This window comes from Aphis gossypii, chromosome 3, assembly GCF_020184175.1.
Source record: "Aphis gossypii isolate Hap1 chromosome 3, ASM2018417v2, whole genome shotgun sequence".
Lineage (NCBI taxonomy): Eukaryota > Metazoa > Arthropoda > Insecta > Hemiptera > Aphididae > Aphis > Aphis gossypii.
Genome location: NC_065532.1, coordinates 46,640,145 through 46,655,439, shown reverse-complemented (window position 1 = coordinate 46,655,439; position 15,295 = coordinate 46,640,145). Strand labels below are relative to the sequence as shown.

The 15,295-nt window shown below is 30.2% G+C and overlaps 2 protein-coding genes across 2 annotated transcripts; both read left to right on the top strand.

Moving 5' to 3' along the window:
• The first annotated feature begins 205 nt into the window (after positions 1-205).
• Positions 206-2,806, top strand: LOC114131542 (leucyl-cystinyl aminopeptidase-like). Its single transcript, XM_050202726.1, has 3 exons — positions 206-964; positions 1,200-1,361; positions 2,073-2,806. Exons 1-3 carry the CDS (start codon positions 516-518, stop codon positions 2,728-2,730), a joined length of 1,269 nt encoding a protein of 422 aa, XP_050058683.1. The 5' UTR covers positions 206-515; the 3' UTR covers positions 2,731-2,806.
• A 3,524-nt stretch (positions 2,807-6,330) lies between these two features.
• LOC114131544 (aminopeptidase N-like) lies at positions 6,331-14,337 on the top strand. The gene is made up of 12 exons (XM_050202723.1): positions 6,331-6,927; positions 7,156-7,311; positions 8,045-8,347; positions 8,880-9,060; positions 9,228-9,472; positions 9,624-9,801; positions 9,862-10,057; positions 10,198-10,475; positions 11,839-12,026; positions 12,113-12,283; positions 12,734-12,959; positions 13,654-14,337. Exons 1-12 carry the CDS (start codon positions 6,464-6,466, stop codon positions 13,954-13,956), a joined length of 2,889 nt encoding a protein of 962 aa, XP_050058680.1. The 5' UTR covers positions 6,331-6,463; the 3' UTR covers positions 13,957-14,337.
• Positions 14,338-15,295: the final 958 nt, after the last annotated feature.

Here is a 15,295-nt window from a genome sequence, read left to right as displayed (position 1 = left end):
TTATTCGAACGTTTCGTATTTGTAAAAATGACCGATAAAGCGATTTAATCACCTTTAATTAAGCAGGTACCACACTAAGTGAGAACCATAATAATCGTAAGATTGTCTTTTTGATTGTGATTATCGTACGACTATTTAAATCTACATAACGCATTAAAGATTTAGATTTAAAAATGCATTAACAATAATACAATACTCCAAGGCGGGACAAGGCGTGAACTTTCTATAATCGTATGTGTTTAACATACGGCTTTGACCTACAGGAATGTGTCAATACTAAAAAATGTTGTGTTGTTATACAAGTGTTTAGACATGTTGACGAAACGTGTACCAAAAAAAAAAAAAAGAACGTTTCAGAGCGTTTCTCGTCACCCGCTCATCCGATAAGATAATAGCTGTTGTAGGTATAGGGTAATCGTCAAATAAATTGTAAGTATTATTACATTTGAACTGTCCCATTTTAAACGTTAATTTTCAGTACTCTAGTCGTCAGTTGGACGTCCGCGATCGACAATATGCGATCGATTTTTGCCGTTGTTTTTTTGTTCGCACACGCCCGGTGTTACGACCAAAAACCGACCGTGGATTTCACACGGTTACCAGACGATACCGAACCGATAGGTTACGAGCTGTTCGTAGAACCAAACTTTGGCGCAGTAACCCCTTCGTTCGCCGGCAGAGTGAATATTTCGATCTCAGCCAAGACCGCCACGGACGAGATCACGTTGAATTCCAGAGACCTGGTAGTGTACGAAATCGGCTTAACGGATGATAACACCAACAGCGATATAGGCATCGATTCTTGGAAGTATGCGCACCACCGGGAACAAGTGAAAATCAAGACCAACAGACGCATTTTGGAAAAACAAAAATGCACAATACGTATTCGTTATAGTGGCTATTTAAAGAACGACGTATCCGATGTTTTCCACAGCTCTTACAACTCCTATTCGGAGGTCAAAGAGTAAGTTTTCACGCGTATCGTTTTCCACTGCACGCTGCAGTGATATCGAGTAAAAGCGAAACCGCGAATAATTCAATTTGGTCGGAATTAAATAATATTATGACGTATTTCAATAACCAATAAACTAATAAGTATTTTTTTTTATTTTTTTTGTTCAAATAATTCAAATCGTTTCAATAGTAATTTGAAAATAATATCGATACAATGTCACTATTTTGTTGAATAACTTTTACAGGCGATTGGCTGCTAACATCCAATTATATCCTATGCACGCAAGAAGTGCTTTTCCATGTTACGATGAAGCACATTTTAAAACACCGTTTAACATATCAATTAAAATTAAAAGAAACAAAGAAATAGCTTTTTCAAATATGCCAATTTTGAACACAGCTGACATGTAAGTATTGTATTTGGGTGATTATTTTCATAACTCCAAATTTTGTAAGTACGACATAAAAACAGGGCACGTGTGTAACTGCTCTACTGTACAGTAAGAGTCAATTGTACTTAGTCATATCACTAGAATTTATGTGTAATTTGATTTCATTGATAAAACATTAAGTATAAAAACAATTCTGAGCGAAAACGGTATGTCAGCCTGTTAATATTTACGTAAATATATTACTATTCATTAGTGTAGTAATTGGCAATAAATAGACCGTTATTATATTTTTTGTTTAATTGTTTAAACATTGAATTTTGTCTAAAATTTAAACTTCAAATGCTTATAAAATAAAATCGTATACTTAATAATTTGTTATACTTTTAAATTATTTAAATAAAAACTCATGTAGAATCTTATATTACGTTTTCAAAATGTTGACCAAATGTCAATTTTTTTATTGACACACACACACACATATTGCTATACTTAAAAAACAAAATAAAAAAATAAAAATGATAAAACAAGTTTATATCTTATTTAATGTTTTTAATCCTATTATGATTGATTTTTAATATTCCTTAAAGATTTAACAGAAAAAGAATATAATATCAGCCGATGTCTTGTGCTATTATCTCTAGTATTTTCATCTTTTCCGCCATTTATTTTGTTATATAAATGGTACCTATAATACTTATTAAAATAATTGAATTGTTGTTCTTTTAGAGATGAGCCCGATGTATATGAACCAACTAAGTACAATCACTGGACTTTTGTTAACTTTATTCAAACTCCACCAATTTCAACATCTATGGTTAAAATTTTTGTCGGTGAACTCGAGCAACTCGACAAATTCCGTCAAAACTTAACCGACATAAATGGCTTATATCTGGATAAATACATAACGGAAGGTAATCCGAACGAATTAAAAACTATAAGAAACGACGGATTTGCCGCTGCTGCTATAGATGCATTATCAGCGGAAATAAATGAAAATAACTCCACCGTTGCTCCAGAAGCTACAGATTCGTCTACGACGTCCTATAGTGCAACGACGGAAATAACTGAATCCGCCACTGATCCAGTAACTACAAATTCGTCATCAACAGAACCTGCAACATCTACAACTCAAAATTCAACAGAAACAGAGCTTACCTCGACATCGGGACCTTTTAAGTCGACTACCGACTATATTAAAACAACATATAATTATCCAGAAATGACAAAAACAATAGTCTTTATAACAAATGAAAATTCTTCTTTCCAACAGTTTTATAACCATCCTTATTTTTTATATAATTGTATTTATATAAGTGTTTTAATAATTTTTGGTCTTACAATAAGTATAGTATTTTTATTTTTTAAGCCGAGATTAACAAATTGATGTTAAAATTTATAACGATGTAAGAAATCCTGTTTAAAATAATATTCAAATGAACATAATGTTCAATGAATGAATCAATACGGTTTTTGGTAAACCAGTGAGTTTTTGTTAATATTATTTTTGAAAATTATAAACATATTTATCTTGTAGATAATTTATATTTATTATAGAAAAAAAATCTTCTATACAATACATATTATCTAAGTACATATGTAATTTATGTTGTAAAAATTTAATCATACTATTTATAGCTTGATAATTTAATAAAATATGTTTCAAAATGAAACTATTTCTAAATATAATTATTTAACTGAAATTTAATTGAAAATTATAATTCAATATTTATAAATTATATTATAATAAACAACATAAAGATCTTAAATATTTTAAACAATTAACAAACACTATGGTTTTTAATCTTAGAATTAAGATTGAAATAAATATTATTTATAATATTTTATAGATAATGTATAGTAAATTATGATTATTGAAATTTCAACCCAACTTAATTTACGGGCTGAGATTCAACTATTCAATTTTAAGTTAACTGAAAATTATTATGTCGTTATATAGCAAAAAAAAAAAATAAATAAATAAATACATAATCACACCTGAAATTTTTAATTTAAACTATAGTCTGTGTGTATTTTACTAAACTATTTATAGTTTCAAAAAACCAAACATATAATTTTTCATCATAAAATATTTGAAATCTTTTGGAATTTTTACCTTTATTTAAGCAACCTATAAGCATATCTATTTTGGAGGCAGCGTGGTCAAATATTAAACAATAAGATGAAGATTGGATAAAAAAAATCTAAAAAAAAATATATATATTAAGTTGTAAAATAATTAGTAACTATTTCAATTACAAGTTAATCGTGTGAGAGACATTCTTGTTAGTTGAGTTTCATCAAAATAAAACTTAGAAGCTCAATGCTTCAATACCGTTTGGAAGCATTGATATCTATAATATCCTATAAGTATTGAACAGGAATAAGTCTACAATTTTAATATTGTGAAGTGGTTGACACTTTTAAAATGTTAAAACCAATAGATAGGCATATGAAATTGTAAAAAGTACTTTTTAATTTACTGTATTTTATTATTTGTTTTTTTTACACTTTTTTTTTAATTACCTATTTGTAATAACATAAACATTTTTTCAATTTAAATCATTTTTTAATAATAATAATTGAATTTAATTTTTTTCATACTTATATTCAATTTTAATGGTTAACTCAGGTTAAGTACCTTATTTCAATTTCAAATAACATTAATGATTTGCTTTATGTCCTAGCATTCTTTTAACTTGACAGTTGGCATATTTGATAATAAGTAACAGGTATTTTCTAAATTTTAAATGTTTACAATGTTTACATATTTACATAAAAAGTTACATGTGTGATTGTATGAGAAAACAGTGGCTCGTATTATAGGTATGTATGATACATTTTATTATAGATATAGTAGAAATGTAGTAAGTAAAAACTAAAATTTTACTATAATTCACTCCCCCAGCCATGGAGGTCTGGACACGCCTATGAGGCAACCTAAGGTCTTTGCTAGTATCATGATTACCAAGTGGACAACTACATATATTTCAAGATATGAATAAATATAGAAATATTATATTATATTGTTATGATTATTCTATATTATTTATTTAAATAATATATATTTTGATGACTTAACTCGTTTTCTATGAAAATAGTAACAACTTATGGTTATTGTAGTTTTATATTAAATCAAACAAGCAACGGAATAAAATAATATAAAGATATTTAACGGAAATGCATACAGCTCATAAAGACTTGAACATAAATCATGCTATTAAGAAGTATTTTTTATTAGTCATACAGCAATTAAGATAATTCTGTTAAATTGAGGCAATTGATATGATAGAAAAATATAGCTGAAAGAATACAATAAGTAGGTATGTATTTGTTACGATTTATTTCCTTAAATTACTAGTATAATATGAACATTTTAAAAAGTATTCGTTATAAATCGTATATTTTAATAATAATATAATTGCCATTCGATATGGAAATACAAATATTTGAAGTCAACTAATATTATCGGATCTTTCCACTACGTTCATATTTTTCATTTATACTCGATAAAACAATAATTATTATACAACTTGTAAAATGTGTTTTAAAAATAATGAAGAAATAGTATATTTTATTTTCATTTTTCACTTTCTCATAACACGATTGAGTATATTTTATTTGGTGTAATAATAATTAATCAGAATTGTTATATACGTACAACTGTCGATAAAACTATTCATTTATAATAATTTATGTAGTACATATTAGAATAATTAATACTGTAATTCAATAATTTATTATTTTATGATTGTTAAACATAACGTAGGAAGACTATACAAGTACCACAGGTCATGCGCAATGTTACACAATTATTAACGATAAAAGATATTATACAATGGAAATAATCATAATAAAGGGACAGTAATGATTCGGAAGTTGTGGGAGTTAAAATCTATCAAATATTCACATGAGCATCTAAAATATGCAACCAAAACGTACCAAATAGCAAAAACAAATTATTCAAAATTCGAAAAATAATTAGAACACGTCGTTTATTAGGTATATTAATATTATAGTGTAAAAAAATGTTATTTTTATTAAAAAAACAAATACGATGTATTATATTAATAAAATTTAGAGAAAAATTAATTGGATAAAAATAAATAAATAAATGATACGTCGTCGTTATGTATGTATCATAATACAAAAAAACATAACATTATCCAAAAGTTTTATTAGTAGAATGAAATAAATATCTGCGTTGAATACTTTAATGTAAAATACACATGATATCTATAACAGAAAAAATAATGTTAATTTCACATACAAATTCGGAAATATGTAGTTTTTCTAAAATTAATGAAACATGCGAAATTATGCATTTTATTTTATTTTTTTGTTTTCAAACACGTCATTGTATAGAATACATTTCTAGTTAGGTAGACGAGATCACCTGAGAAAAAGCCTGGAAATCCTGCAACTTCTATTCCCTATAGGGATTATATTAATTAATCGAGAACATTCACAATCATACGCGTAGGTGGTATACAGATGTGCTATACGGAAATATTTACATGATAATATTATTAGAAACGTATTTTAGTTAGTTTGTATGACGTAATCGTACAGTCATAATCTCAACTCGAAAAGTGTAACGACACAAGGTCACGGATTCTAAACGTCTGTAGTCAACCGAGTATTTGTCGGGGATATCCATGTGCGATAGGTGTTGAGTAAACATTATATAAACAGTAAGTATAGGTACCTCCTAGACGATCAAATATGCATCGTAAAAAAAAAAACCCACATTTACAGGGTCGTAATTACTCATTCGCCGTTTTACAACAATATAACAATAATAATTTTACAATTTATTGGGTACGATTATAACACGGGTATAATTGTATGATATTATACGAACGGTATCTCATCCACTTGAAGTGTCCAACAGACATGTCGATAAGTCGTGACGCGCGAAACACGAAAACGCCGCAGAACAGCTACTGCACGACAGATAAGATTATTATGGCGAATTTAACCGCAGTGTTGTTTGGTATTACTCGTCGTACTTCCGTCGCGACACCACGCGTAACCGAACGGTCTATTTTATCGTTCGACGAGGTCGCAGTGACAATTCGCATTTTTCCAAACGACGCGGTCGTTCGCCAGACACTGAGATGTCGTGGGCGACGGTGGTGTTTGTCGTGATGGTATCCTCCCTTGTCGGCGGATACGTCGGCCAGACCGTCGCGGCGACGGATTCCGGGAGGTTGCCGGACGACACGGAACCGCTTTCGTACAAGTTGACTATGTACCCGAGCCTTTACAAAGATTTCAACTCTTCCTTCACCGGCTCAGTGGACATCGCGATCGCCGTGAGGACCTCCACGTCCTCGATCACGTTGAACTCCAAGGACTTGATACTGCACGAGATCAGTGTGACGGACGAAAACACCTACCGGAGCGTCGAAGTCAGGTGGTGGACTTACGACGCGGACCGGGAACAAGTGAAGATTTCGTTGGACGGACACGTGTTGGCCAGTCGAGTGTACGTGATGCGCATACGGTTCGAAGGCGTTCTCAGGGACGACGGAACGGGGTTTTTCAGAAGCGCATATGACACGGTTTCGGACGGGAAAAAGTAAGAGAAAATTCATAGTGTGTGTGTTCAAGCACTTTATACTATTGTTTTACTAAAACAAATAAACAAATCTATATGATAATCCGATGGAAACAACGTATTATATAATAATATTATTAGTTATTGTTTTTTTTTTTTTTTTTTTTTTTTTTTTTTAATAATTCAGCTAAAATTAATTATTATAATAATAATAGGTGAATAATAAGTTTAATTCTTATTATTTTTCAGATGGATAGTCGCTACTCATTTTCAAACCACCGGGGCCAGAAGTGCTTTTCCTTGTTATGATGAACCACATTTTAGAACACCTTTCAATATATCAATAAAAATCAAAGGGAAAGAAACGGCTTTATCGAATATGCCAGTCTATTATAGCGCAGAAGAGTAAGTAAAACGTATCGTATAATATTAAATATATTATTATAGAATTGAAAACTTCGAAAAAAATTGCAGTTGTTTTAGACGCATTGCATAGAAAAATTGTACAGCAAGATTTGAAATTAATATTAATAATGATCTAATTAAGTTAATCGAGAAATAAAATCATAAAAATAGGTTAGGGTTAATATCTTTCCTGGTATAAACATTCTTGAGTAGACAGTGTTCAAACGAAAATACTATATAGATATATAGAATCTAAAATTTGGCTCGACTAGAAAACGATCAAGTAGTCCTTATAATTTAAAAACAAGATAAATAACATATTTTGTGATACTAATTAAATATTTATTGTTAATAAAAAAATTATAAACATAATTTCACTAATCACTTAAAATAGTTGTTTTTATCTTTATTTAATAACAACAATATTGTTGTTGTTATTTTAAACCAAACAATTTATAATATTACAAGTTATCGTGTGGTAATTCTACCAAAACTGTAGGTTTGCTCAATATATTAGTTAAGTATTTTATTTGTAAATTAGATTATATTTTTGTTAATAAATTAATAGAAATCAATAAAAACATCTTTACGTGTTTCTTTTAAAGTTCACCATTCGCACGTAATGTTTTGGTATAATAATAATAATAGTTGGCATATACCTATCTACAATTTATACGAGAGGTATTTTAATAACGAACTTTCAAACCATATTATAATATTGTCTGTATTGCAGAGGCCAATACGGAAGAATAGTATTGGTTCACTTTCAGGAGACGCCGCCTATGCCCACATGTTCGGTCGCATTTTTTGCCGGTGAATTCGAACAATTCGACAAAACCCGTCGACAAGCAATCAACGTCTACTCTCACTTGGGTCGTTTGTATCAGATCGAGTACATTACGAAAGGATCACCTGAACTTTTGAGGACCATAGAAGATTACACGGGCATACCGTACGGTATGCCCGAGTTGAACTTAGTAGCCACGCCGATATTAGGCTCGGGGCAAGTCGACACCTGGGGATTGACTACTTACCAGTAAGGATATGTGAAAAACACGATAATATAATCATTTGCACGTGGACAAAGCATTTCGATGCTGTGTATCAACGGAATAAAATTTTTAAATAATCGAGTTAATTTCAGACGATTTCCATGCGAATATAATTTTTGAATTTATTCCTATTCGATTAGGTAATCCAAGACTTAATATCTGTACAGTTTTAATTTTGATTTGCATTGAACTTGTGCTGTTCTGCGATAAATATTATAATCATTTGACGGTGTTTGTGAACAATTTATAGATTTCAAGTAAAAATCACTAGATCATAACAAAACGAAAAATAACTATATTTGGTATTCGAACTATAAACAAGACGTATAATAGATATAAATATAAATTTCGAAAAATCGTGTCTCGATTAGATTATTGATACATCTCACAAAGAGTAACTTCTGTGCCCCCCGTAAAAACTGCGCGATCGTTCAGCCTCGTCTAATGGTCAATAGTGAACAAAAACTATACTCGTACGAAAATAATAATTTATGACGTTACGTTTGTGTGTGACAGAGAGAAAACGCTTTTCGTCAACCATCAATCGAACTCCAAGTCAATAATGACGGCGAAGATGGCAGTGGCGAACGCCGTGGCGAGCCAGTGGTTCGGTAATTTGGTGTCACCGGCTGGTTGGGAATTCGCGTGGATTAACAAAGGACTTACTACTTATTTGCAATACTTTGTCACGGCGAAGGTAATGTTTATTCATATTGACGATCTATACGATACATTATTGCGTTGGCATTTGCATCTCTATTGCAGACGTTCCGCTCCTATGCGCCGTATTAATTTGATATATACACTGTCGCATTATATTGCATTTAAAATAATGGCATATTATTATCGCGCGAACTCTTACAGGTGGAACCGGAATGGCGACTTGAGCACTTTTTCATCGCCGAAAACCAACGGCCCGCCATGGATTTGGACCAAAATCTACTAAGACAGCCTTTGGCCGCACCAGCAATCGGGCCAGGAGATGTGGACTATAACTCGGCCGACAGGTTTTCCAAACAGAAGGCTGCGGCGGTCGTGAGAATGCTCAACGATTGGGTGGGGGAAGAAGTGTTTAAAAAGGCCATAAATGCGTACTTGACGCACAATCAGTAAGAGTAATAGAGAATATTTTCCAAATACTCGGAATTAAACGATTATATTTTTTAAAATCAATTGTTTAAATCTTTTCGTAACTGTATACGATGTGAACTAATATGAACAAGTGGAGGTCTAACCCGATATAATACCATTATATTATAGATATAGTTTAACGACACCGGAACAACTGTGGAACGCGTTCGACAATACGCTATTCGATCTGACAAAGTCCGGCTTGAACGGCAACAGCGTTCGCACTGTAATGAATACGTGGACGGAACGGGCCGGATATCCTGTGGTGAACGTCAAGAAAAAAGACAAATCACTCGTTTTAACTCAGGTAAAATACCTAATCCGACAATCGCACCAATGTTATTATTTTTTTATTTTATTTTTTTAGCAACGGTTTTTATCCGGTTTTACCGACTCGAATGATACGACCAAGTGGTTCATTCGTTTGAGTTACACGACGAATAAGGAAAAGAATTTCGACACTACGACCGCGCCAACCGTTTGGCTGGATCCGTCGGTAAACGAAACGATTATTCCGATCGACGATGACGTCGAATGGTACATTTTCAATATACAATCCACAGGTGGACTACTTTTTTTTTTGTATAATATTACCCAATCGCTAACGAATAGTTTTCTCGATAAGTCCGTTTCAACTGTTGACCAAGCCATCGGGAAATTTGCCATATTAATGTATTATATTAGGCATTTGTTTTCGCGTTAGGTTACTACAGGGTAAACTACACGGAAGAAAATTGGTTGTCGTTGATCAAACAGCTTAACGATTCACACAAAGACGTTCACGTTCTCAACAGAGCTCAGCTGATTGACGATTCGTTCAGTTTGGCGAAAGTGGGTTTACTGAATTACACCATACCGATGAGCATGGCAGAGTATCTGAAAAAGGAAGACGACATCATACCATGGTACTCGGCCATGAAGAGTTTTGACTATATTGTAAACCGTATGAAACGTTGCAGAAATACGTACATGGATGTCACGGTAGGCAAATCACTGTAAAATAATATTTACTAGCACTAAATAATAATTGTTTAATTCGATTGTCGTAATTTTCAATTGTTATGACACTTAAAAAGATACATATAGATCAACAGTATGGCTAGGAAAAATAATAGTTTTATAGGTAGCTTATTAGATAAGTATTTATCAGTGTTTTCTACAATATGACTTTATAGTGTGCACGTTATGGTTGTTTTATAGACATTTCTTATACTATATTATAATATTATGTATACATTGTACACGTCTAATTCCATAATCTTATTAATTACGATTTCCTATTACTATACAATAACTATATTATGTCTAGGGCTGTGAATTTTAGGAAAGTGCTTTTTTTTTTTTTTTTTGGTGATTATGAAACGTGTCTTTTTAGTACAACGATAATTTAAATTATGTAACAACGGAGCGATTTATGAAACTTTGCATATTTTTGCATTTTTTGACGTTTTTAATGTTTTAGATCATTTTTTTTTTTGCATTTTTGTCATATTTTCCTTTTTTAGTTCATTTTCCGATATTTTTAATGAAATTTTGACAGTTAACATGTTAGAAAACTTTTTTTTTGGTTTTACACAACTTTGAAAATTTAAAAAAATGTTTCACGTGAAATTCAAATTCTATCAACATTTAAATTTTATTTTTATATAAAATAAACACATTTAATGCGTGTAAAAATATGTAATATACTAATGTATAATATCATATAATATAAATATAAATATAAAAATTAAATAAAAACCATTTTAAGTGCCATGTTAAACTCGTATAATAATTTTTGCCACATAACATTACATTTTTTTGATATTTTTAAAGTTTTTAAGCGCATTAAATTCACAGCCCTTATAATGTCTATACGAATTCGGAATTTTGAACTATTGGTAAATTGTGGTAATTTTTTGATATAGTACCTCATACATCATAAACCATTATAATTCAATAATATAATACCAATAACATTCGATTTTTAAAAAAAATTTATTTTTCACTTTCACTTATTGAAAACACAAAATAAAACAACTGTATTGTATGACAAGCTATTAATAGGTTTTCAAAAAAATTCGAAATACATCCTAAATAATAAACAATACGTGTTTAACAATCAATGAAACAGTGAAAGAACATAGTTTATTATTAATGCAAATTTAAGTTCACAGCTTTAATTTTCATTCATTGGACATTTTCTAAATTATTATTGAAATAAATTATTTTAGATTTGTAACGCTATAAGAATGTTAAGCTATAAAAACGTATAAATATAACATATAAAGTACATGTAACGTGTAAGTTTACCACATATTATCATATGATGTTATTTTAACGAATCGTATTCGTTTTTAAACAGAACTTTATCGTTAAATTGGTTTTCGATGCGTTAGAAATATTGAACGATCTCGTCGCTCAGGAAAGTCCTCAGCGCCCCACCATTATCGCCTGGAACGCGTTATCGACGTGGATGTGTAAGTTGCAAGAATATGCTTGTAGCTATCGGCCCACGTCGCAATATCTTCAGAGATGGCAAAACGGCGAAGAGTAAATCCTTGTTCTTATAATAATAATAACCTAACTAATAACACAAAATAATAATTATACGCACGTACACGTTTTTTACATTACAGGATATCGGCTGACATTAAAGACGTCGTGTTCTGTGTCGGACTTCGACCATTCTACTACAACCCGGAAACCTTGCACAAACTTTTAACTCTATACAACACCACTAAATCGTATTCGGAAAGAGAATCGGTGATAAAGGCGTTGCCCTGTGCCGACGTACAGACACTTTTTACGTGAGACCATAATATATTATATTTTTTTTTTGTGATCATATTATCATCTATAATAGTCTTAACGATAAACACGTATGTACAATATACCACTTTAAACTTAGTGAAGTAACTCGGAATATTAGAGAAGGTAATAATTGATTTCAAAGATCATTATCAATATTAATATGAACCGAGTATATTTTTAAGTTCAGTCATAAAATAATTTGAATTGGACAACTATATTTCATAATTATAATAGGTATTTAAAAGTGGATTGCATAAAAAGAAAAATTGTTTGTTTTTTCGAACTAATTTTCACATGACGTAGTACGTTATGAAATATCATGGGCGAGACGCAGTGTTATTTGGAACGTACGACCCAGCACAACAGTTACCAATAATGGCATTATAATGAGCGATATATTTAATATAGTATCCAAAATATTTAATAATATAATTTTTGTGTTTTAGGTATTTGACTTTAATATTGGAAAACAAATGTCCAATTGAACCAAGTGATTATGAGGATTTCTTTTATGCTCTGTCTTCGACGTCCAACGGAGTAACAGCTATGAATGATTTTCTTAGCAAACATTTTACAGACGTCGTCAACAACGTAAAAGATGGCAGAAATATAGCTAACACCATGTTTTCAATATTAGCTTCAAAAGTTTCCACGGATAGTGAAATCGAAAATGTAGAGATTTTTTATACAATTTTATACTAATTTATATACTTTTTTCACTATAGTTAAACTCTGGCTATTACAATTAATACCTAATTTAAAACTCTATTCACGAAAGTATATTTTATTGTCTAATATACAATACAGTATTACAATATCGTGTGTTTAATAGTTAGTGTAATATGCACTGAAGAATTATAAAGTATATTGCATACTATAATATGGTGTTTCTTATATTTCTAAACTAATCACAATTATTTATTGTATCATTTCAAAAAGTTTGAGTTTAAGTCTAAAGAAAATTCGTCGGTATAATGTATACCTACAATCCATAGACAAATGACAATAGAGACACTTTCTGAATTAAGAGTGTGCACAATATATGAATTGTTACCCCACCCCTTCTCTGTTGATATTTTACATTTCAAAAACTAATACAAATTACAAATAACAGCATTATAGTTTACATCAGTGATTCCCAAAGTAAGGAATAGGTATAGCTATTCAGGGGGAGGGAGATGATGAGAGTTACAAGCTTAATTAATTTTTCATTGAATACTTATGTACCAATACATTTTTCTTGAAAGGGGAGATTGGCGTCCGTCATTTTTTTATTAAAATAAAAATTTTTGGAACCATTGATCTAGGTCTATATAAACGAAATAATAAATTTACGATATTATTAAATAAAAATGTTCGGTTTTAGATGATGGAAATGGCGTTCAAAAGCGATACGCCCGTTGAATTTAGAAATAAACTCGTTCCAGTGTATCAGAACGAAGTCAAGGACTACGAAAAATGGTACCACAATGGTAGTCCAAGAACGATATGGGAACATATAAATCCTTCGGCGAAAGGATTGCCTCTGGATCCATCGGATGTGGATACGTCTACGCCGAGCCCGACGAAAGATGATTCTAGCGCTTCATCGAGATTACATAACTATGCAGTTATTTTGCAGATTTTAGCACTGTCTATTTCAGTTAAATTCCTAGTTCACGTAATCTAATTAAATCTTAATGAAATGTATAATATAATTTAAAGATCTTTTTTAAAGAAAAAGATATTATCTATAATTGCAAATTAAATCAAACTTTTGAATCGAAGTTTAAATGTTATATTAATTGGTGACGTAACTCATTGTTTTTTTTTAAATTATTTAATTGTGTATGCAAACATGTTTTAAAAACTTTATACAACAGTAAAATTATAGATGTTACTTTGGAAAAGTAATTTTGATTTAAAACAAGTTTCTTCGAAGTAAAGAGAAGGAATATCGAAGGAACAATTCTGACAAAACGTAGGAATGAATTTCTGTAAAACAAAAATTTTAATGAACACTTAATATGTAAAAACTTATTTGTTTAAAATAACAAAACATGTAATCTTAGATCATTTTTATTCAGTTCAACTCTTTTGGTTCAAAACTCCATAAAATCATTAATGAAAATCATTTTATTATAACGTGATAAGGAGTTTAAATTATAATGACATTGAATATGCCTATATTCACGTTTACAAATTATAAATTTTTTATTTTTTTTTTTCATATTATAAAACTTAGGTATATTAATAAATTATTACCTATTATATTTTTACTCATTGATCATTGTATGTACACTTTAAAATTGTAAAAATGTCTAATAAAACTTACTATTAAGAACCGTTTTTTAAAAATTGTTTGAAAGTTGTCGTTATCTTATAATATTATATTACTATTTAACACTATTTCTAGTAAATAATATAGTGTTGTATGACCCAACTTGAAGACTATAAAATATACATCGTTGTTAAATATTTTATTTCAAGACTTTCGTCAATTACTCAAGCAATGTATAAAACAAAAGATAATTTTCTCGACCATCTTAAAGGAAGTGAGTTTAAATTTTATATATTAATAATAATACGTTTAGAGCTAGGTACCTATGCAGAGCAAATAAAGTGAAAAACAGTTGGATCGGACATTGAATTAATTGATACACGTATTTTTTCATGAGTGTTTGATAAATTAATAATCGAAAGTATAAAATTGATCCGATTAAAAATAATAATAAAAAAAAAAAAAATCCAATTTATTTTTTCCTCGATTTAACGATAACAATAGTTAAATCGTTATAATCAACTGCAGCAACATTAGAATTGAGTTATCCCGGGAACACCTGAGAATTCGTGGAAATCTTAAAGAAACTGTGAGAATGAATAATAATTATAGTACCTATACCTACGTACTATAAGGCTAAATTATTGTAAACCAATTATTTTCGATTTTTAACTTTTCTAATTTCAAATTAAAAAGCAATTATACTGTTTTTAAAGTATAAACTACTGAACATTAGGTGTCAGCTGGA